At 35.7% G+C, this 22,720-nt stretch overlaps 2 protein-coding genes across 3 annotated transcripts; one reads left to right on the top strand and one right to left on the bottom strand.

The window, feature by feature from the left end:
- Positions 1-59: 59 nt before the first annotated feature.
- LOC127850519 (streptavidin-V2-like) lies at positions 60-16,558 on the top strand. Of its 2 annotated transcripts, none has more exons than XR_008035334.1 (3): positions 60-170; positions 4,846-4,956; positions 6,766-7,021. XR_008035334.1 is itself a non-coding variant. In XM_052383621.1 (3 exons), exons 1-3 carry the CDS (start codon positions 161-163, stop codon positions 16,157-16,159), a joined length of 462 nt encoding a protein of 153 aa, XP_052239581.1. In that variant the 5' UTR covers positions 60-160; the 3' UTR covers positions 16,160-16,558. The 2 variants fall into 2 exon arrangements, 1 of the variants encoding a protein (XP_052239581.1); XM_052383621.1 differs by lacking the exon at positions 6,766-7,021 and adding an exon at positions 15,819-16,558.
- LOC127850518 (hemoglobin subunit alpha-D-like) lies at positions 11,419-12,213 on the bottom strand. The gene has a single exon (XM_052383620.1). The coding sequence runs from the start codon at positions 12,149-12,151 to the stop codon at positions 11,588-11,590; it is 564 nt and encodes a 187-aa protein (XP_052239580.1). The 5' UTR covers positions 12,152-12,213; the 3' UTR covers positions 11,419-11,587.
- Positions 16,559-22,720: the final 6,162 nt, after the last annotated feature.

Here is a 22,720-nt window from a genome sequence, read left to right as displayed (position 1 = left end):
CGTTGTCGGATTGGTCATTATGTTCGTGTTTGCCGATAACGTTTTGTCAATTATTATAGCAATATTAAACGACTCATCATCAAATGTAATTCAATAGGATTTTACATACCCGTAAAACACGTGATACGCATTTAGCGATTAACGCCAAAATGTCATCAGCATGAATATTTGTAAGAGCTTTTCATATTTTGTATGTCTTTTACCGCAGTGTTTTATTGATTTGAATAGAAAATAGGTTTATCCGTCCGTCAAACGTTCCGTCCGGGAAGTGAACCTTGAATCACGACAAAATACATATGGTGCAGAAGTCAGCAATATTTAGAGTATTTAAAAACGTTATGAGCAATATGTGCAAAAAATTATATAAATCAAATTAGGTTGTATATGTACTTTATAGCATAATTTGAGAAAGTTTCGACTGATTAGTATATGAAAGGTACTATGTCTTTGAACAGTTAAAACTGCTTGATTTTTTTTAATATGTAAAATGCTTTCCAAAGCAACTTCCCCGCATGCCAAAACGAACAAAAAATTGTTTATATGGAGCTCATTTTCTAACTTTTTACAGAGGTGCGGTTATGTAACCTTATACATCGGTAAGCGTTATTAGCCTATCCTTATTTATATCGATTGTAATGTTAATTTGGATGTATGGTGAATATAGGACAGTTATGGTATTATGAATTTCTTCAGTAAATTATTATCACCAAGTTTGATATACTAGTATATGAGGCTAGCTCTGGGAAAAGTGTGTTTAATTCATGTGCACACAGGCTAATCATGGACGACACTTTCCGCCTAGACTGAATTTTTGTTTAGAAGGGACTCCCATATAAACGGAAAGTGTCGACCTTATTAGCCTGTGCGCAATGCACAGGCTTAACTTAACGCATATGTATTTAACCCTGTTTTCACAGAGCGGGACTCAATTATAGTTGCGTTAGTATTGTCTTTTGTTTTTTGTCAATCCCTCGCGTATAAAAATATGTTCGTTTCGAGTTACTTCAGTTTAAAGTATTGTATATTAATTGATATACTTATTAAACGCATTTGTATTATTTAAACTGTTTGTTAATGTAGTTGAGTTGTATTAACAAAGTAAAGAAAATGCCGAACATGAAAATAATGGAAAACAATAACAAATGACGTTGAATTTATGACCATGTAATAAAAAAATGAGCGAATTAGGTTCGAGACCCAAATATCTTAAGTTGGTCCTTAATTGGAAGCTATAAACAATAAATCTGTAATAAGGTATTTCACTCCGTATCATATGTACCAACGCCGAAAAAAAAGAGCAGTCTAATTTGTATACAGTTTTAATGGCTGGACACTTGATGAAAATGTCGAATCAAAGTTAGAGAATTTATCATTATCACCGTCATATTTGCACCTTTCTTTTCACTTTATCTTATAAATGCTAGCTGCCCAAAACTGTTTATTTCATCGATGATTGATAACCATTAGCTAATCTCAGTTAAAGACGTTATCCAAATGAAATCGTCTGTAATAATTTGTAGGAGGCCTTCACACCTTGGCTGACATATGCCTTGACCACAAGGTTTTGACACCGTTGACAAGGAATGTGACCATAAGCCAGGTGTTACATTACCCGAATACCAAACATTATGACCTAGTTCCAATTTCGACGACCGTTCCTTTTCTTCAACCCTGTAGTTTTTGTGATGTTCTGGTAGACACAACGAGTCTATTGTTTTTATAATCGTGCTCATGGAATATCCGACCAAAACTTGTTCAGTATGGCTGCCGTGGCGTAGTGGATATCGTGTCTGCCTAGCAACCGTGATGTCAATGGTTCGATCCCTACTGTGGGAGCGTTCTTTAGAACTCCTTTAAAGACACCAAGAACCTAGTGCCATGAAACGGACTCAATGGCGTTTCAATAAGCAAAACACTATCGATGAGACATGTATTATAGGAATCATTTTATGTAGATAGCACGGGATTATTCCCATAGTGGGTCACTTCAATACCAATCCTGGTCAGTGAAATTATTTTCATGTCGGGGGAGTTGTAGATATTATTATCAGTGTCATGTTCCGTATGCACTATTGTGCCATGCTTTAATGTTGATCAATTATGTGAGGCGCGCGTCGATTCATTACAACTTACGACCATTTCACTAAAGGCCATCCTTAAGACATTATAGAAATAGAAAGAACTGTTTTTGACATCTTCGGTAAGAATCACTTTAAGTAGTAAAGTTGTATTTAATCTGTTGATGTAAGTGGCGTTTCATTGTCAGCACGAATCATGACAATTGCCACAAGGATCTTCGTTAATTGGATCATGTACAGAGGGATAATTATTTAATGGGATCTTTACTTGCATCTCATACTATACCACATATTCACGTTTCAAGCATTAAGGAGACTTGCTATGTGACAATGGGTATTAATGCAGGTTCAAAAGGTTTGTTCCAGATAGGCCCGTGCGGGCTTCACAGGCTAATCAAGGATACCATAAACTGGAGTTTATCTAAGAAGAGACTTCCTTTCAAACGATATAATGCCATAAACGCGGAAACGATTATCCCTGATAAGTCTGTGTGGACTACTCATGCTTATATTGGACGAAACTCGAGGCACATGCGATATGTCCCATTTTCCCAAAGCAAGGCTGAACTCAATGTATTAGGACGGGATTGAACAGTGAAGATATGTTATTTTTATTGAACTATGTACCTAAGACAACCACATTTACTTTAATCAAACAAATCTAAATACGAAATGTAACTGCGAAACAAGTTGTCAGTCCCGTGTATAAATTATCGTATTTGTCTTTCATACGGAAACCACGCGGCTCAACCTCGTCACAATCACAGGTTAATCTCAGCGTCATCAAAGCTTCATAATGGCTCATTTATTTCTGCCCGAAGTTGACAATTACAGATTACTCGTCGATCCCAAGGGTCAAACAGAGCTGCGTTTGTCAACTGAGTGAAGACCCAAGTATCTGTATCCGTTGACTCCCTAATCCTTGATACAACATCGGGGGATATCACATGGGATTACGGGGTTATCTCCTCTTGTGTAAGAATGAAATAATAGCTTTACCTTTGGCTTGTCGTCAATGATCTTCGATACATTAATAATACAGGAGATATATACTATACAGCCCACGGGGACTATCGACCATTTTGCTCATTTAGACGATGAAGAATTCTGGCTGCTTTTTAACGGGACGAGATGTGAATCTAAAATTATTATCACTTTGATAAACACTCATAATTATTTTAAATATCAGTAGCAGTAGTAGTCGTAGAAGCAGCAGAACTAGTAGTGGTAGTAATAGTAGAAGTAGTAGAAGTAATAGAAGTTGTTGTTGTTGGTGTTTTAGTTGTTGTTGTTGTTGTTGTAGATGTTATTGTTATAATGGCTCAAATACAACTGTGGTTTTGTTTTGCTGAAATACAATTATGTTTTCTAAAGCAGAAAATCAGCGTGACATTATACAATTTAAACCAATTTATTTAGGGCTTATTTGCCAATTCGATGCCCATTTTCAAACAAGCGCTGTTATTTACTTTCGCTCCGAGATTAAGCGCTTATTTGTAGTGACAGAAAGATACTGCTTAACATCATGCTGTGAAATTAATTATTTGTTTGTCATTAAATTTCGAGTTTCAAGATATTCCAACACCTGAACAAATACGTAAAATGTAACGCCTGTTTTCGACCATGTATTTAAGGCGCAATGATAATATTACGACAAATTAGATAATCTTATCCAGTGAGCATCATCATTTTAAATGGAGAAGGATACGGGCCAAATCGCCCGCATGAAGTAGCAAACAGTTATGCGCATATACAATATACATACATATCTTATTATCACAACCTCGAATTAAAACTAATACATGGCAGAGCAAAAGTAGGTGGATATTTCCTGGTATAAGAAATTCACTATTAATCATTTTAAACGCCATGTCTTCAAAGTTTAATTATTGGCAATTTGATTAAACTGAAGAGTTGAGCTATTCCAAACCTCAAATGTATACTTTTAATTTAGAATATAAGTATGAATTTTCATAAATAGTAGCATAGATATTCAATGAGATTAGCTTATTTTATATTTAAGGTAAACCACCAATTGCGATTACAATACAGGACAACATATACAACCCTGAAATGAACATTAAAAAATTATTATATGTTTATTTCAGCATCGGTACTGTAAATGCAAAGCATGTGAGGTGTACAACAGATTAATGGGATGACATTTAGCCGAGCAATAATCACTTAGGGAGAGTGAAATAATTGACGCGTACACAGCATCGCGATTAAAACTTAAAAGCAATAAAGTGGAATATACATTTACCATGGTACACAACTACCATCTCTCTAAGGCACTATACAATGTACAAGTATTAGCTTATTGTGAATTGACTCGATTGCGATTGTTGAATTTTGTTTTTATGGATTTTATCGCATTTGCACGCGTTTGGAACGATATAATGTCATCGTCCTTGTTTAGCAGCCTTTGATAGGAATGTATTGGGTTGTAGTATGTCATAATATAAATCAAACTTGTAGAGTTTCAACTCTTTTAATTATCAGCAAACTTAGCATGCTTAAATTCTTTAATTGTTTAGCTACGATAATATTGGAATAAGAGAGTGAAATATATCAAAGCTCGCGTATCGCATATTACCTGCTGTATAAGGTATTTCGCTATTTTTAAGCGGTAATTGCGTGATTCGTCACCTTAATGTTAGTACCTTGTGACAGCACTGGCACGCGATGAGATTAAAGACGTTACCGCTGTTATTTGAAGATAATGAACTGAAAATTAAAGGAATATTAATTGTTTGTTTGACTTTAGATTATCGCTGGCAGTTGTTAATGACCATTGACACCTGCTTTGAAGTGCGTCAGCGAAAAGTTGCATATGCGGTAGAACAATCTTCGATCGGGACGTTTATACAGTGGATGAGTAAGTAAACAAAACTGCATTAAATGTGAAATTAAAAAAAGTAGCAACATCGCTCTTCAATTAAACGACTCCCTTAACTTAATGCCACTTTACCCGTATAATCTGCATTTGAGTTAAATTACCAGCAGGCAGATAAGCTAGTCACACATTTCAGGACAACGTCTGTGGTAAGATAACCAATTCACACTTTCGATGGTTTTATCAGTAATAAGTTAACCTATTCACACTTTCCAGGGCAATATCAGTGGTCAGATAATCTATTCACCCTTTCCAGGGTAATATCAGTGGTCAGATAATCTATTCACACTTCCCAGGGCATTTTTAGTGGTCAGATAATCTATTCACACTTTCCAAGGCAATATCAGCGGTCAGATAATCTATTCACACTTTCCAGGGCTATATCAGCGGTTAGATAAAATATTCACACTTTCCAAGGCAATATCAGCGGTCAGATAACCTCTTCAAACTCTTTCGAGCAATATCAGCGATCCGATAACATACTCACACTTGTCTAGGGAAAGCTTGGCAGATCGCAGCTTGTCGGCAACTAGAGCCCCGATCCTTGGCGCGGGGGTCGCAGAATAAAGCTAATTTCAGAGACCTTTCGAAATGAAATAAGCGGAGCGTTTTTATGAAGCAACCTTGGCATGTACTCACGCGCAGTATCGCAAACGAAATATTGCGGTTTTCACATCGCCGAATAGGGGGGAGACACGTGGAAACATGCCGACTTTTCCAAAATTAGCTCTCGTGTTGTTACAGATGTTGATGAAAGGTCGCAGTTAGATTGAAGAAAATGCTTAGGAGTAGCGTATTTGTTTTCGATACAGTTATAACGTGTCGAATTCCGAATTCTTTGTAAATCGGAAAGCTCTTAAAACCGAACATTCACATAATAGTTTAACGTTGAAATTAAAGATTTTCGCTTGACACATATTGACACCTTTATCCGAACTTTGACCTAACAACACTGTTCTTAATTAAGTTCAAAGTTCGTCAATGCATGAGATCGTTCAAAACATTTAAACTTAATCAACTTTACTTAATTCGTGTGTGTATTTTAGTTATTAAAATATTTAAAATGTACAACTTCGTTTTTGTATTTTATTTATTAAAATATTTTTTTTATCGTGTATTGAGAATTGAACAAATTCGACCGATCCAAAGATCAACAGACTGACAGACCGAACTTGACAAAGCGATTCCTATGCACACCAGTGCTGTTTCATTCCCTGCATTTACAACAATATTCTACAATCGAACCCGGGTCACAAACAACGGGGCTCTGAGCAGTGGCCGTACGGCATGACGCATTTTCAGGACTCTTAAAGCCCACAGTTTGAATCACTCTCGCTCCTCTCCGCCCATGTACATATATAGGTAATAACGGAGAGGGACATTAACCAATTCGTATTGGCCATTTTACGGTCAATAAATGAACATAGCGCAAAAGAACGCTCCCATTTGTTGTATCATTATTCATATATCAGATACTGGATTTGACAAGTGCTGATTAGAACCGCAGGGCAAATGTCAGCCATAGCTGAACATCCCTCTTAACACAATCTATGCCCGTTGATGTCAGAAGCCTTTAAATAACACCTCGGGATATCCCGGTTTTGACCCCTGGGTTGTAGAAGTCATTCATCATTGTATTCGTTACATAATATTTGCACGACGGATTTTGAAGGCTTAATATCGTCAACAAACGCAAATCAGCAAGCGATCGTAAACATGACGATTTATTTTTAAGACATAAGGTTCTTAATACAAATTAATGAGTTTATGATATTTTTTTGATTGTTTTAGTTAACAAGAATGGAAGTCATGAATCTCCGTTAATGGTACAGTGGTGAAATAGACATACTGATAGTGTCCACACTGTAACTGTTGGTTCGTGAGCTACCGCCTACCGGTAGTGTCCCTGTTACGAGGGCTGCTATAATTCAAGTGCTGTACACAGTATGCATGCAATATGTTATATGTAAAGAGATACATTAATGGTTAAAATATGTAACGTAATAGAGAAGTAATGCAGTAGCATGTTCTTAGATAAGCAATTATTTAATTAAGTGTGTATTAGTGTTTGTTGGTTTTGCTCGTGTCATGTCTACACATGCACGTTATCATTGTCTTTGTACGTACCATTGTTGACGGCTACAATGTCACTTTCATAAAAGCAAATTTTATTCATAAATTTTGCAAAAGTTTCAAATTGTTGTACTACTGTGTTGTTATCACATGTATCAGAAATTGTTTTACATACACATGTCTTTATAAAGCACATTTATGTATATTTTAATTTAATTGAATCCAACTTTTCAAGGACATATAATCTTTTAAAAAATCCTTCTTACAAAAAACACACACAAACGGTGCTTATTCGGCAAACGTTTGACATTATATTTGTATTAGAATAATATAGCAGTTGATTGTTGATATTTACTATTTACCCATGGCATATGTATTGGCAATACTAGCACCATTTGAAATTCAATGCATCTCCTGTTCGCTGCTCTCACAATCGGCTATCCAGTCGCGGTCAAGAGAATGAGTAGACTTATACGTTTTTGCCCCTTGAAGTCAGACTCCAAAGTCGACTAATAAGCCACCGACTTAACACAAGATTAAATCCCCATACATAAGGAGATTGCATAGTTTTAGTCTGCCAATTATTCCAAACCAAACACTGATATTTCACTATCGCCTGTTGTCTTCACTGTATTCGTAAATGAATTTGGTGCAAAATGATTCGATGACGAAATATTCATTGAATATGTAGCTTAAGTTCATTTGCAGTCTCTTCGACTCAATTATAAATAACATTTAGCCTTAACCACGCGTTTGATTTACCACCTAATGATATATTACAGCAAGATAGACCAATTCATGACCTACGTGTATTACACGCCACGTAATAGTACAAGGGCATCACTTGCTAGTTTTGTCTGTTGACCAATTATTGCAGTCGTTTTCCGACGTCCTTGTCCAATACAGTCATTTAGAAGAATAACTACACAGAAATAGTAAAAATAAAAGAAATGACATTCAACAGTTTGTTGAAACATTATAGGTAATTTTAAAACTTCGATAAATAATAACATTATTGTTGGTATCTTGCTCAATGATCAAACAGAAATGAAGAAATACAAAATCTAAAATAATATTCACTGATCTGTTCAAATAAGGAGAACACAAATATCACTGTAGTATTTATACAATAAACATATTTAAAAGTTCTTATTCTCCTGGTCGCAACATTGTTAAATATACTAAAAGCTTTTGTTTTAATCGCAAAAAATGCTCAATAAAATCATCCGACCTTGCCAGACTCTAAAATATCACATAAAACCAGATTGGCGATAGTCCGACTGAAAAGAATAAAAGTAACGCGTCGAAAAGACACATATCTCATGCCTTGAAAACAATGATAGTAAATCTTTATAAAACATTCACTTTTATTGGTTTTTGTATGTAATACAAAGTCCATACTAATAATGAGTATAAACCCTGTTAAATGACAGTGTGTATTGATGACTTTTTGAAGATAGACATAATTATTATTAAAAGAAAGGTTAAGTTTAAAGGATGATTACTTTTGGTTCTGTATGTATGTACCATAATGTGGTACTGTATGTATGTTCCATAATGTACCGTACTGTGAACAAAGAATCGCTTTTTAAAACTGGTTTAAGTATACGTGGACATTGAGCGATCTTGTGAAGATTCACAATTAACTTGCCGAACACACTGAACTTACATTTCAGATATACAAAGTTGCAAAACACAGCATTCGAAATCGGTCGGAGCACACGTAACAAAGTATTTCAGACTTTATAATGCCGTTTAGTACCTTTAATGTTATGCATACCTCATATTTCAGACTCTTACACAATGCATAGTACACCACGAGAATAATCAACATATGCGTCATTTATATTCCATCTAAACGTATAATTACTCTTTATTCGGTAAAATAATTAATTTGGTTTAAAATGATCTGTAAAACCCTTTTACATAAATATTGATAAATGGAGTTTAATTGTCCTTGAAACCATTCTAGATTTGTAGTAAATCAGCAATTAACAAAAGAAATATTGACAATAAAAGGTAAATATTTATCAGGTTAATTATCAAAATTAATAAAATAATTTAAGGAACTTCCTGACATATTATTACAATGTCACATGTTTAATGTTTGTGTCATACATTCAACAAATACAAGCAGTATGTATATCAGAAAACACAATTAAAATAAGAAATAGAGTCTTATTATAAACTCAATTTAGATTATGAGTTATCCTCACTTGAAATTGTTAAACCATAAAGCGTAATAAAAGCGAAATAATATGGAGTGTTTCGGTCGTTTACGTGAAAGTTTGATCGCTTCTTTAAAATGCATGCTATAATACAACAAGTCCGTTTAAGGTGATATGCTTTTAGACCAAATGATACTGGTTCGAGAACGTGCAAACAGAAGGGGTAATCACTTGACGATCAAGATGGTGACTTCCGTGCCGAGACAGGTATTTTTCATTCATATTTGCTCTATATCTCGACTTTACTCGCTACGAATAATCTTTGCGGGACCTGTAATTTGTTATCCCGCTAAGAAAGTTCTTAGCGAGTTAAGTCTTGATAGAGAGCGAATAATAATTCGAAATAAACACTAATCATTTTCTCGCTGACATGGCAAGAAAGTAACAGGAATTAAAAACACAGAAATAATTGAAGTAATAACAGGTATACAACGGCGAAAAAATACATGACTCGGCATGGACGTCGGCATCGTGATCGTCACGTGATTACCCCTTCTAATTTCTTTCCGTTTTTTTGTGTTCGTAAATTCGAATTGTGCTGTTATACTAGATCAATGAAGTTCCGATAATAAATCAAGCAATGTTAGTTCTTTATGAAATCGTAATAAATAGAGGATATTTGTTGAAACTAGAGGAATATCGATTTTAATTCACTAGTGATCATAGAAAATGATATTTTCACAAGTGGCGCAGTCACGAGTAAAAATATATTTTTTCTATGATCACGTGTAAATTATAATCGATATTCCACCAAATCTAACACATTGTCTTTTTATTGTATGCTTCAAAAATGATCAATTTTGTATTTTTGCCATTCCGGACCTTATAATTCCCCATCGGTCGTCCCGAAATGTTATTACATATGAATGTTCAAATGAAGCTAATCCATATTTTCATAAACATTCAATGCAGATAGTAGTCGCCCTTGGTACAATCGGGTTCGCAATTGGGAAACCAAAGATACCTAACAATAGTTCAAGTAAAACAATGAAAATTATCGATACTTTTCATTGTTATTTTTCACTGTTTGAAACAGTGAAACATCAGTTTTAATTGACTGATATCTCTCTTTCAACCAATGGAAAGCATAGAATACATGTATACATTATAAGGAAAACCATAAAATATGCCCGTCCTGCGGATCGAACCCGGGTCATCGAGGCGCGAAAGCTTACTCGCTACCGCTACACCATGCGGACATTTATATGAGCCGTGCTCTATGAAAAAGGGTTTTAATGCATGTGCGTTGAGTGTCGTTCTAGATAAGCCTGAGCAGACCGCACAGGCTTATCAGTGACGACACGTTCCGCTTAAACTGGATTTTTTGTTAAGAAGAGAAAAAAATATCATACACGCGGAAAGTTTCGTCCTTGATAAGCCTGTGCGGACTGCACAGGCTAACCTGGGACGACACTTTGCGCACATGCATTAAAACCCGTTTTCACAGAGCACGGTAAATATATATTGTGTTGATATAACACTCTGTCAGTAATCCTCTGTTTTTTTTTCGAAGTTAACAGCGCTTTTAACGCTTTGTAACTTTTACAATTTCTAATGACGATTTTTCCATAAACGAATATATATTTGTAAAATTTTATTTTTTGTATATTTAACGCTATGTCGGTGATACACTGATACGCCTAGTTATCGAATAAAAAGTGTTTTAAACTTTCTGTAATATTTACGAGTTGTAATGATGATAATCAATAAACGGACATATACTTTTAACATTTTCTTTATCGGGAATCTTATTTTTCTTGCTTGAATATACTGCATATATTATTATTTTTACATATTTTGCAGTTTTGGAAAACTGTTAACTAGTATACTTAATGCATTTAATGACAACCTTTAATATGCCGTGGACAAGTTTCTTTAATATCGTTTGCATATGAACTGAAAAGTAATCACGGTTATACAATGACTCACCCTGTTTAATAACTAATGTAATATGAAATAAGCTAAGGATAAGACTTATAGTTTGTTTTGTTTTTTTACAATATTTAACGTTTTGGTAGATTGTCTCCAGCATTGTTAACTACGACATATATCTATGTAAGTCATATTCTTGTGCACTGAGTTACACGGAAAAACCCCGCACGTAATCATTACTCAACATGACATTAAGTAAATAATATCAACGGGATCTATTTTCACAAATACATGTAGCATTTTGTACTTAGAAGAGGAATTACACATGGTGTGCACATTTCAACTTTAATAATAGCAATAACCAATAGGACAAATAGAATCTATAACTAGTTAAACAATCATAATTATGTAAACGTGTATAATTTCGACATTGACACCTGTTATAATGGGTTAACTTTTGTTTTCATGGCATTTTCATATCCGTCTTTCAGTTTACTGATCATGAATTCCAACACACGCCGCCATGTTTCTTTCATTGAATCAGTCAATTTTCTACCCATCTCGTGTTGCAGCACCTCTAAAATCGCAGCAACAAAAATGTCAAAGTTCTCGGGCTTGAACCCTTGGTAATGCACGTGTTGCTGTCCCAACCCGAACAGCAAAGGCGCCATTGCGTTTTCGAGGTCATCAATATTGTCGACTGCCGCTCCTACCGCTTGCATGAATCTCGAGGCGTGTCCGCGGAAATCTTTGTCTCGCACACATAAGTCATCCGGAACGTCGCGGAACGGAAATAGTTTCTTCACGTGCGGATTCAGGGCGAAAATGAGTAGAAATATTTTGGCTCCGACTGCCGGCATGTTATTGGACACGAGTTGCCAGCTCTTTTGAATGCTATGCTTGTCACTTTCAGTTAAAACGATGTTGGCTTTGTGACTTTGAGAACACATGTGTTTTAGTTTTTCTTTTTTATTTGCTACAACTAGCGACGATGTGCAACCCATATTTATATAGCGTAGCGCTTCGCTATCACGAATATGATGTTTTCGGGATAAAATTTAACACGCTTTTTACATTACTAGTATACTCCCCATAACAAGATTTTAAAAAATAAAATAAAAATGACGCACATATGTCCAGTTCAGAAACTGTTTAATATCGCAGATCGCTGTGTAATTCGCATGAACACCTATTAATTACGCTTACATTCTTTATGTTTAGTCCCTCATTAACATGTATTCACTGGTTGCTGCAATGTTCATCTGTATATCTTTACAATACACTAAACTCATATATGGTTTAGTCATTTGTGAACATGTCCATTTACTTAGTGCTTTGGACATAATTTGTTCAAAATTATTGTTGGCAGTAAAATATCTTAATTATCTTTAAATTCCAAATTTTCCATGTGAATGTTCTTCGTATAGTCCAACTACACATTCTAATGTAAACTGACGTCACTATCGTAACGAATCCAGTCAAATATTGCACATTGTTTATATCGTGGCCGACTGTTCATCCTTTGATCTCTTTCGACACACGAACGTGATCGCTTACCGTTTCCGGTTTTATTTCCGGGAAATCATGCGCCGCTGCAATTGCCTCTGCTAATGAGACATGTGTACCATTGATTTCCAGTTAGGTAAATACACCTTTAATGATTCTGTATGTGGTAAACAATGTCTAACGAACGTTTGAATCCGATATAATATTATACTGTAACCATAAATCATCAGTCGTTATAAAATGCTCCGATCAATTCAGGTCCTATTCAAAACGGAGAGTACGGCAAATCTTGTCTTTTGATATTGGGCATTTACCTTTAGAGTTATCGAGCAATGCGATACAAATCTACTTTTCTCTAATTTCCATTGTGTCAAACACACATTTACGATTTTTGTTTTTGGATATTTTTTTTAAATGGGACTAAGTGCAAACAAGGTTGTTATAAAACAAAGATGAATGTTGAAATTATATGTAGTTCTACTAAAATACCATTTGAAAACTTAAAATTTTTTGTGTACGAAAAACGACAATATGAGGCAACGTTAAATAATTTCTGAACTATCACCCATTTAAAGGTAACAAATTAATGCATATGTATATTAAGATGATATATTTGTTTCATTACAAATTGATAACGATAATGTAACTATGGATGACATAGCCTGCATAAAATATTTTGCTTGATAGTTTGCATCCGCTAAAAGACAATTTTCAATATCTATTGTGCAATCTTTCTAGATTGCATATATGTATGCAGTATTTTGATATATATGTGGTATAATTTTGATTTTTGTGTTGTATAATTTTCAAAATATGTTTATGTTATAAACTTGCATATTTGTGTGCAATAATTTCATTTGTTCGTTGCAAAATGTTCATATATATGTTCTATAATTTGCATCCTGGGAAATATTTTGAACAGGCGTGACTGAAAAGCGGAGATGGCTAAATCCCGCGTAAAGGGCTTTACTTGGAAGGAAAAGGACTTAAAAATATTAAAGCTGAAATTTCAATAATTAGATGTATGCGTTATTTATTAAGATTATTAGTACATTTATGTTGTATATATTGGAAAATATTCAAAATAAAACATATGAGGCCCTTTATGTTTATAGAAAGCCCTGTCCTTGGAAAGGGACACTTCCCGCTATTCAGTCATACCGATTTGAAACGAAGGATTTCATTTGACAGAACTTCTTTCATCATTGTGAAATTTAACCTCGGAGGTGATTCAGGAAACTTAACAGATACAATTTAATGAATATTTAAGTTATTCACAATTTTAGAATGTTTTAACATATCTTATTGTGGTAAATTGTTAAGTAAACTTTACGAGAATCGATCGGAATTTGTGCGATCAGTTTTGTTGGTAGAATTTCGTAAAAAAAGGACTTATCATGTGAGCGCCTTCGAACTGGAGAAAACGATATGGTGTTTAAGTTAAAAGAACATGTTAAATTAAAAATAGGGTCGAAAAGCCCCGTTGATTTTGGTCAGAATAAGGCTGAAGCCAAATAGACACAGGCATTAGGGCTTACTGGGTCATTGTCGACCTGAAATGGCCCACAAGTCATCCGGGTAAGACTAGAAGCCGATTCATGTCACCCTGCGCTTACTTCAAGCCGACCTAAGTCATCCCCGCCAGACTAGAATCGGCTTCATGTCACCATAGGGGGACATGAATCGGCTTCTTGCCAACCCCGGATGACAAGAATCGGCTTCCAGTCACCCGTTTTTTTTAACCAAACGGCATCGCATCCAGGTATCTAATGTAGGCAACGACATCTGACCTCCGCAATTAATTAATTTAGTTTTTTAGACATTTAGCTCTACTTTCGTTTTTTTGTAGTATTTTTACACACATTCCCTCGCATATGAACGACCAAATCGTGTATTTTTTGTTGAAAAAGTAAAATTGTTGCCGAGGGTTGCCTCTATGCTGATTTCGAGGGTGACTAGAATCGGCTTGAAGTCACCCCCGGGTGACAAGAACCGGTTTCATGTCACCCCGGTTGACTACAATCGGCTTCATGTCAACCGGGTATTATAGGACATATATATGAAAATTTTACAACAAAACATATGGAATTATTGCACACATATATGAAAGTTTAGAACACACAAATATTTTGAGAATTATACCACACATATATCAGAATTATACCACATATATATCGAAATATTGCATACATATATGAACTTTTAGAACAAATATATAAAAATATCGAAAATAAATACGAAATTATGCAGCATATATGTGTTATGCAATACATATATAGGATTTTACCATATAAATATATGAATTAATACAACATATATATGTAACTATACCACACACAAATGGAAATATAGAACATACATATTCAAATACACCACATAAATTATATGGAAACATTGAATTTTGCAATGTATGACACGCCATAATAAACGACAGGCTTACCTCAATGGCAACGTTAATCTAATGCTAATAACAATAAAGTTACAACGATATACACTTCCAGTGTCTGTTCTTAAGGTGTTATGCATGACAAACACAGATGGAAGTAACGTACCCTGGATAGTATATGGGCACAGTAGCACAATATATTCAAATAAATATATAAAATCATGTTTAATGAGAGAAAAATTGACAAAGAGCCATGAAAAAAATCCCCACCCTCTGATATTGGATTCATAACAAGGTCATTAACAAGAATTTTTCATAGACCTGTATTCGCTGGCCGCAAAAATAGCTTTAGTCCAAAGCATCCCTTGGTCCTCTTATGGGCAATTGGACAAACTTTCAAAAACAATACTTCAAAAAAATCTGTCAAGCCGTTTACTCACAGTCGGCCCATAACCAAGCAATATTTTTGAGCCCGTTTTTGAGAATAAATCTTGCACATACTTTCAAACAATATTTTTTGAGTTTTCTCCTCTTAATCGATAGCTCGCGTCCTATTCCTTTAAAACAACGAGGCATGTCACACAAAGTAGTACGGGGTTTAAGCAATATGTGTACTCTTCAACTGGAGGTGAAAATGTACTGCAGACTTGTTCATAAACAAAAGTTTATAAGAAATCGGATGGCTCGAATTCCGGATGGCTCGACTGTACTTGTATTGCTTATATATGATTTCAAGCACGTGCCGTTATGATTTCTTTCACATTATGCACTCTTTACAGAAATGTGCGAGAATCCAATTGATCCCAGCCAGAACGGCTGCTTGAGGGCTGGGGTTTGGAAGAATGATCTTAACTCAGTCATGCAAATCACGAGCAGTTACGGGCAAATAAGGGGCTTCTACTGCAGTGTAGTTGGGCAGGCGACGTCCTCCTACATGTTGTCAGGGAGATACCTCGTTGGCACTCCTAACACGGTCATCATGGGATGGACCGTCGCCTGGCAGAATTTCAAAATGAAAACTGAGTCGTCGACGTCATGGTCCGCCATATCGTACACGGGTGACGTCATCGAGTCAGTGTCTTCTGACGTCATACCAGACTCAGCTTTGGAACGCCGTTAGGACAAATCGCGATCGGTTTACAAACGTTAATTGTAAGCTAAATTAAACGTCAAGAAGAATCATCTTCCCTGATTGGACGCTTAATAAGAACTTAACATGTCCTTTAAATGACTTACCTTCTACACAATATAATCGTCTTGCAGTTTTTGCCTTTATACTGTCTAGTTATTACATTGCCTAACGTGTTAAGGATGTAGTGAGGGCCGCTGCGACGTGATGCATGCGTAGATGAGACCTTTAACAACCGGGTACTACGGAATACCGTTAGTGCCATCGTGGCTACACATTAAAATCCAGAGGGCGATAATGCGAGAACGCGATAGTACGATGGCGACAATGCGACAATACGATGACGACAGTGCGACAATACGATGGCGACAATGCGATAGTACGATGGCGACAATGCGACAACACGATAGTACCATGACGATAATGCGAAAGTGCGACAATACGATGGCGAAAGTGCGATAGTACGATGGCGACAATGTGATAGTCATGTCGTAAAGTCGCCATCGTATCATCGAATTGTCGCCATCTTACTATCGCATTGTCGCCGTCATATTGTGGCAATGTCGGTATCGTATTGTCGCATTGTCACCATCGTACTATCGTGTTTTCGCATTCTCACATTGTCGTCATCGTGAAAATGGGTTGAATTCTTTGAACTTGGTTATATAAAATTATCAGCGCGTTTTAGGATTTGACCCTTACCTGTGCATGAGAGGCGAATATGCAGACCGCGACGCTTGTAATTTTGAACTTATTGTTCGTAAGGTTGGCGGCCCCGGAAGTGAAATTGATTGGTTAGTTTCGTACACGAAGTAATTATCACAAACATCGAACAGAGATATAAATAACTGAAAGGTTTTTTAAATGGACTTAAACGAATGAGTTCAAATTGCTAAACCAGTGAGATGGGAAAATAAATGATAGGCTTTTTTTTCAGCTTGATGTGTTTATCTGCAAGTAAACCGTGACGTGACTAGAGTGGTTTTATATACATTCATGCGTTATAGCAAGTGACAAATAAAACTCGAAATGTATTTATTTATCAGAGTAGATTGCATTTACTATAAGAAATTTTGGTGCGAATCCCGACCATTATTTGCAAAAACGTTCATTTCTATCTAAGTGGTGGCTGTAGTTCCTTTGCATGCACATTTATGTAACGATTTTACTTTTGTAATAAATTAATCAATTTGTTTGAAATCGCCCTTTTTTTGCAACAGATGAAAAGGTCTCTTTAAAATGAGATTTATAAGGACTTGCAACAATTTTGTTGCTGTTACATATTTTATAATTTACATATATTCTGAAATCTGAATTTACTGCGCTTGTGCATTTCGTGGGATTGTGTTCTTCACGGGTCCTTTTATAGTAGGAACATGCATATTGGACAAGATCATTGCATTTGATAAGAGTAATTTATTTTTCAACTTGTTCATCTCCGTAGTATACGTTTAGTTGTGAGATGTTAACGGTTTCCTTCCCAAAAAACAGGCCTTCGCTGCGAAGTCAAAGTGGGTGGGGAACACTACTGCTTGTGGATTTCGAGTTGCTGGAACTTTGGAAGGAAGCTGCTTTTGTGCAATATTCAGCGATTTTGCGAGCTGTGTGTTTGAAGTCGGAGATATATATTGCTGAGATTATTGATGTTGTGTACGCTGTCGTGACAAATGATCCGTTGAGTAATTGCCAAGTTTGACTACGAGGAATAATAGTAGACAAAAAATGTCCAAAAACGGAACACAATGAACAGTGACGTCAGCGCACACACCTATAGTGCGTTCAGTAAGCGGAACGTTTCCGGTTTTCTGTTTATTAATAGAACACAGTCTGTTGAACGACCCGTTCGATTGCAACAGTTTCAAGATGGCGGAGCGTATTGCATTACTGTCGTTTTTACTCGATGGATTAACCGATAATTCGGAAATAGAACAGATTCAGATAAATAACTCGATTGCATATGATCATATTCAAGTCATGCCAGGTATTTATGTGTATTTATGTGTACTATTTTGTTAAATTGTGTAAAACTATTCGATTATAATGCTGATCATCGTTAAAGTTATCGTTATGCAAGTATATTTTTTCAACATATTCAGGCTATTGTTAAAAATGGCAATGATCAAGTAATGTTTCGAATCCGTTATTCATTGTTCAATCTTGTTAAAGCTGACGTAGACCAAAACATATATATTAATATAAGCGTTTTCTTTATACAAATAAATAAGTTATATTTTAATATAGTTTATTCATTTTTAGGTGTGTTGTTCCATGAGAGAAATGAGCCAGTTAGGGTGGAAGGCTATGCTGAGCAAATTGTTCCACTCTATACAGACATAGATTTCAGGTCACATTTCCGACTACAAAGGTCAACTTATCAGGTTTGTCAGCTATTGGTTTGTTTTCTCATCCACATACTATGACTCGATTGGTCATTGTCGGCTCGCATACTACTTACATGTACCCCGGGTACTTGTAAGTATACGAACATGTTCCCCGGGTACGATAAATATACTTACATGTACCCGGGCGATATAAGACTGTACCCAAGCTGTATTCCTGTCCAAAATCCGATGTCGTAAAATGTGCTACCCATTAGCATGAAACGATATTGTTTACCTTAAACATACTTTTCTTTAAAAAAAAAGCATCAACGTGCTTTTTGAGTATGAGTTCTGATAATATCTGAGCCCATTAAACAGAAAATTTACATGATTAATTTAAAAAAAATAGCCGACAACGAGCAGGAATAACTGGATAACTGAAATATTCAATTATAGCTATCAATTTCAGTTAACCAGTTATTCCTGCTGCTGTGTCATAGTATGCTCGATTGGTCATTGTCGGCTGGGGTACTACTTACATGTACCCCTATTAATTTACATCATGCATGTTTCTTAATCAATAATCATGCAAATAACCAAATTCTCCTCTTGAACGTGTTGTATGTTTGAAGTTTTTGTGACAAAAACTGGGCGTATGTTACTTACAAACTTCTTCGAGAAAGTGGTAAGTGATGGAAAATCTGCCTGGGGCGTACAAGACCCTTTAGTATCGATTACTGAATTGTTTATTTATGATTAATTTAGCTAGTCAAAGTTCATTTCTGTTCAATATGTATTAATATTTGGAAGTTTATATTATAATAAAAGTTATTTATAGGGAATTAAATAAACTACACATTCTTTTGCAAGAAATTTTTATTGTAAATGTATGTTTCATTTATTTTGTAGGAACTCTGTGAAGCTGTGGCCCTTTTATGGTACGTGAGCGATCAATGTCTGTGGACAAAAGAATTTTGGCAACTTTGTGGATGCTTGGGAACCAAGAATCGTACAGGAGCGTGGCTGACCGATTTGGGATAAGTAAAGGTAAGCAAAGGAAAATTGATGCCTTCTCAACTGCAAATATGGTTAGTTTTTTCCTCGGTTTGCAGGAAAGGGCTCTAGCATTCAATGTAAATAAACAAATGAACGAGTATTTATGAAAGATCCTTTAATCAAATGTGCTATCCGTAACAGTATTTACAATAAAATGAGACTTAACTTAGAAGCTGCACTTCATTTACTCAATAATTTGTCAAGCTGGCATAGTGGATACGGTGTCCTAGTGATGGGGACCTTTTGGGTTCCACCCTTTTTGTGAGCGTTCTAATTTTCTTCTCCATACACACCAACTTTTGATTCTTCCAGAAAATGGACTTGTGAGTCTCAAAATAAGCGTAATGTAATCAAGCTACATTTAAAAAGGCTAAACACTATCATGAATTATTCCATTTCTATTACAGGAACTTTACATCTTACAGTCATTGCAACATGTAGAGTCTTGTCTGCGATGATGGAGCAGCATATCAAATTTCCGGAATCTCGGCATGAGCTGAAGACCATTGCCGATGGATTTCAGCAACGATGTGGAATGCCGGGTGTTGTAGGGGCTGTTGACGGGACTCACATTGCATGTCCTGCTCCAATATCGGAGCATAGGTCCTCATTTTTCAACAGGAAAGGGTTCGCCAATTTAGTTCTCCAAGTAGTATGCGACAGCAATTTTAAAAGTTTTGGACATATACACAGGATGGCCAGGTTCTGTTCACGATGCCCGTGTATATAGGAACAGTCCAGTGGCACAAAAAATTGAAAATCTCCCAGATGAGTTCCATGTGCTCGGGGATTCAGCATACCCCCTGACAAGACATCTCCTTGTTCCATATAGAGATAATGGACATTTGGATTAATTACAATTTTTTTAACAAGTGCCGTTCGTCGACAAGAGTTGATGTGGAACGTGTCATTGGTCTATTGAAATGTAAATTCCGGCGGCTGAAATACTTGGACATACTCATGGAGCTGGAGATACCCGTCGTGATCTCTGCTTGGTGTGTCCTTCACAACTTCATTCTGCAGAGAGAGTCAGACACAGAACCTGAAGTGGACACATTTGATGATATAGGCATGGATGCCTCTGAGGCAGTGGCAGACGGTCAGGCCCGCCCAGAAGCAGAGGAGAAGAAACGTGCCATTACCCTGGAATTGTGATGAGAAATCCCTACTTCGATATGTGTGCATATGTTCATGCTAAATGTGTTATTAACAATTGGAAGCCAATACCTGTTTTGTAGGATGATGTTTTTTGTGGTGGACTAATGATTTTGTGAAGGTAAAACGCCTGGAAAATATTATTTAAATTCAAATGGTATTGCTATTATTAAGCATGCTTTATTGTTTTGTATTGTTGGAAAGATTATGAGCAGAATAAAAGGTCAATTATTTGAGTATTAGATTGATTTTTGCAACATTAATGTTTAATACAGTACAAAATGCTGTTTCCTGTAATATCATGTTCTGTGTCATGAACAATGGCGTTTACAACACAATATGAACATTTTTAAATAACAATAATACGCCCATATAATGTATTGCAGTCTGTCCATTACATTCAGTGCTTTCACTGACAAAAAGTTGGAGAAACAGTATCAAACACCTTTATGAGAACTGAAATGTAAACAAATAACAATTTTATTTACTTTGTCACAGTAGTTCAAACATCCAAACATCACATTAATGAAATCTATGTATATTTAATAATGTATCAGTGGGTGATACACGCGTAAGCCCTATCATTAGCCCAAGAAGGTATTGTTTTTAACTTTATGGGGAGGTTTTCCACCTTAAGGAGATAACGACTTCTCATGAACAATTGCATATGCGAGTCTATGGCTAGTAAAATTCGAGTCCTTTGAGTAAACCTAGGTGACAGATTTATGTTGAATGAATTTGCAATATAAGCAATGACAGAATTTTCCAACATAATAAAGTGGAAGCTGATTTAAAGTGTAATTATTACTAACACACATTAATATGCTACTTTGATTAAAAGTTTGTGTTTTTACTAGAACCGGCAAACATAGTAAGCTTAACTGGTATGGCAACTAAATAAATTCTTCAGCTTTAAAGTGTATTATATGAATGCGCTAAATGATACATATATGTTCAATTAACCAAAGAAAATCGTAAACAAACTGAGAATTTAATAATAACACAACGACAATTATACTAATTTTAATATATACATAGATAAAAGATAAGCTCTGAATTCCCCATAATGCAAGTTCATCTTGGCCTAAAATAACTGGAAACTTTACAATGAGACAATGACGAAACACAACTCAACACATTAACACTCGCTGTTTGCAGGAGAAATGGAAATCTCTAGACAGTTCAACTTTTATTGGAGGTCAGAGCCTCAACAAGTCGCTCCAGTAGACGATTTTTTGCTCCGCGAAAGCAGTCAAACGCTCGTTATGGGCATCCAAGTGGTCTAGTCTCTGCGAATGTTCTAGCATGTAGCCCCGGAACCATTCTGGAGGGTCTTGGCTCCCACTTTTTCTTTTTCTGATAAGAGGGGTAGCAACAAGATCATCAGTCCCCTCTGTAGAAGGGGTGGTTGCCCTTCCTGCTGGCTGGTCAATTGGTGGGGGAGTTGGTGCTTTATGAACCGTGGGTCTACGTGGCCCAGGTGGCGGCTTTGCAGTTACAGTAACATCTTGCTTTAAGGTTCTATAAAGGTGAAGATCCGTAATTATTTACCGATTTTTAAATATATTTTCATATTTTATTTATAAAGGTTATAAAAAAACAATATATATATATGTTATTGGACATTACAATAAAAAATGAGCAATAAAACTTGTTTTGAGCTCAAAATAAAGTGTCCTCCAAGTCAATTGTGTTTACAAACAATCAGTTTATTTACATCGCTGTTTACTCGGAAAAGAGAAAGTGAAAGTGACTCAGGTCACCAAAAATATAACGATGATTTTTAACGTTTTCCGGTATCACCCACAAAGTAGGTCTCTTCTTAATGGTTAAAACGTTTGTAGTGATCAAATAAGTTAGTTTCTGCTTGTTGAAAGTTGTTTAAAATATAATTAAAATTGAATTTTCTTTTGGCTATTTTTAGCATATGTCAACGCTCTGGGCTACACATCACGTTAGTTGCAAAAATGTAAACATTTCTTCCAACTATGAAACGGGTTTATCTTCCATAATTCTTGAC

The sequence above is a fragment of the Dreissena polymorpha genome, chromosome 11 (assembly GCF_020536995.1).
Source record: "Dreissena polymorpha isolate Duluth1 chromosome 11, UMN_Dpol_1.0, whole genome shotgun sequence".
In the NCBI taxonomy this organism is placed as follows: domain Eukaryota; kingdom Metazoa; phylum Mollusca; class Bivalvia; order Myida; family Dreissenidae; genus Dreissena; species Dreissena polymorpha.
This window is presented reverse-complemented; position numbering and strand designations above follow the sequence as displayed.